This window comes from Mesitornis unicolor, unplaced genomic scaffold (assembly GCF_000695765.1).
Source record: "Mesitornis unicolor isolate BGI_N332 unplaced genomic scaffold, ASM69576v1 scaffold20372, whole genome shotgun sequence".
Lineage (NCBI taxonomy): Eukaryota > Metazoa > Chordata > Aves > Mesitornithiformes > Mesitornithidae > Mesitornis > Mesitornis unicolor.
The window spans coordinates 3,763-6,280 of NW_010168969.1; the positions used below are offsets into that span (position 1 = coordinate 3,763).

The window sequence follows — 2,518 nt, forward strand, 5'->3', positions numbered from 1 at the left end:
GAAAAGAAAAAAGGTGCTGATGCCTGGATGTGGGGAGAAACCCAGACAAGTCTCACTGAATTCAGAAGGCTCCATGCTGCTCTTCTTCAACTGTTTTTATGGCAGTTTCCCCCCCAGCTGCAGCCCCTTTTGTGCCCCAATGCTGGTACAAAAATCCCAAAACACACCTAAAAATGCTGAGCCTGCCTGGGATCCCCCCTCCCTTTGCTGTGTGCGAGGTTTGGGGTCTGGGTTTTACACCTCAGCCTGGCTAAGCCAGACCCCAGACCTGCCCCTGCGGGTGGGCACCGCCTCAGAACGGATGGTTTAAAAAAAAAAATTAAAAATCAATGAATTTGCTTATTTCTGCTTTCAGCAAAGGAAAAAAGCAGTTTAGAGCAGACAAGAAAGGGAGGAAGAGGAAGAAAAATCCTCTTTGGGCTGGGTGTGTCTCTTGCACCCACCCCCCCCTGCGGAGAGTCTGTGTTGCTGGCAGCAGCCTTGCCTGGGAGGGCTCTGCCGTCGAGGCAGCCTGATACGCTAATTCATATTCTGAACTAGTGACCCTGCTTTTTTTTTTTCTTCGCAGCCCTTCCCTTTCTGTGGGCTCTCCAGCCTCTCCCCGCCGCGGATGGCTGCAGCCCCCTCCAGCTGAGTCAGTCCTGCCTCCCCGCAGCATTGCAGCACCGCCGCAGCTCCTGCAGCACCCGCGCCGCTCCCGCCGCAGCAGCATGGCCAGCACCGTCTCAGGTAGGACAGGCATCTTTTGGGGGCATTGCCATCAACCCCTTTACAGAACTAATATTTTAGAGATATATATATTTTTAAGCATTATTCTGAGGGTTTGAGGGGTTTTTTCCCTCATATATTTCGGGGGGTGTTCTCTGGTGAGGAGGCAGCTGGTATGGCAGCATTGTTCCCCTTCCTCCCCCGTACACACACCCCTCTGATGCAAGATAGCAGGTGGGCTTTTTATTTTAATATGAATACACGTGTGATAAACTTGCCGATTTAAAATATTGCTGTCGTGACATTGTGCCGTAAGAAGATGCTGCTGCATGCCAATTAATTATTGTTTCTGTAGCGTGATACAGCCTCTTTTCTTGTTATTCCCGAAGAAAAATTTGCATGCTGTGTATGTAGCTGGATACGGAGAAATCAGCAATTACATTTTGTTTTGTGAAGATCACGTATTGCCTAAATGGGTAATGAAAATAGCCACGGAGCAGAGCCTGACAGTAATGCCCTAGAAACCAGAAGGACCTGGGTGGGTTTCTGTGGATTCTCAGGGCTTCCCATCCCTAAATTTCTTCCACAGCTCCCATTTCTTCCTTAGAAGATGCTCCAGGGGAGCGGTCCTCTGATGGCGTTGGGTGAAATGAAATGCTGCAAGGGAAGCCCTTCCTCCCTCCTGCAGCACCACCAGGAGCCCCAGCACCCATTGGGGTCAGGTTTGGCTGCAGGGTGGCAGCCTGCCTCAGTCCAACCACTGCCCAAAGATGTGCCTTGCTTCCTTTTAACTGGGGAGGAGGCATTCAAATGGCTGAAACTGGGAACGTGGGTGAAGGAGAAGAAAAGCCTGAAAGGGTACAAAGAACAGTGGGTGGGTTTAGAGGGGCTTTTTCCTTAAGGAAAACAAGTTTTCTCTTGAAATGGCTCGGAATTCTGCAGTGCAGGGCGGGGGAAGGTAAATCCCGGAGGCTGCAGGGCTGAACAGGAGCAGCAGACAAAAAGGAAAAGCGAAGAGCGCTTTGTGCCCCCCCCCAGCAGGGAAGCAGTCAGAGGAGCCCAGACAACACTTCTGAGCTTCATCCTGTCTCCTGCGGTGCATTTGCTATTCCTTTCTCCTTTGCAAGGACCAGCAGATGCAGGGGAGAAAGGGACAGAGAGATGAAGGGGTGTGGGGAAGGGTCTAAGGGGTGCAGCTGATCCCCAGTGAGCTTTGCATGCGATTAAAGATGGTAAAGCAGCACTGAGAAGATGCGTCTTTGATAGAAAATCCGCAGCTATTGTACATATTCCTGCGAGCATCCCTGTCTCTATGAACGTGTGCGGCAGTGCCTGCTCAGGAGGTCCCACCCATCTGCCGGCCTCTCCTAAGGAACAGGATTGGACCCTGTTTGCGGGTGGGGGTGGGAGGGACAGCTCAGGCTTGCCAGCCATCTAAGCCAAGGTTGCATCGAACTTGAGATGGACGAGGTGGCGGATAAAAGCAGCGTAGACATAGCACGCATTTGCCAGCTGGTGCATTCTCACCCTCCCAGCCCGCCACATGCCGATGGCACATTTCATCTTCTCCAAGACATGGTTTTACTGTCAAAGGAGACTTAGGGTCGTGAAGGTGTGTGTGCTTCAGATAAACTGTGCTTCCCTGTGGCTCTGATCAAGTAGAGGAACAATTTAAAGGAGTAGAAAGTGATGGGGAAGCGGTGGTGTGGCGGGAGGAGTGAGAATAGGGAGCTGTTTGCCAAGGAAGGGAGTGGGGCTGAGCCTCGCCCAGCTGCCTCTGCAGGGAGCAGCTCCCCATCGCCTGCCGCGC

At 52.1% G+C, this 2,518-nt stretch overlaps 1 protein-coding gene across 1 annotated transcript in view; it reads left to right on the top strand.

Moving 5' to 3' along the window:
• The first annotated feature begins 479 nt into the window (after positions 1–479).
• STMN3 (stathmin-like 3) overlaps positions 480–2,518 on the top strand; it is an 11,759-nt gene continuing 9,720 nt past the window's right edge. Inside the window, exon 1 of the mRNA XM_010179220.1 lies at positions 480–729. Within this exon, the coding sequence (XP_010177522.1) occupies positions 711–729 (19 nt within the window). The 5' untranslated portion in view covers positions 480–710. The remainder of the gene's footprint in view (positions 730–2,518) is intronic.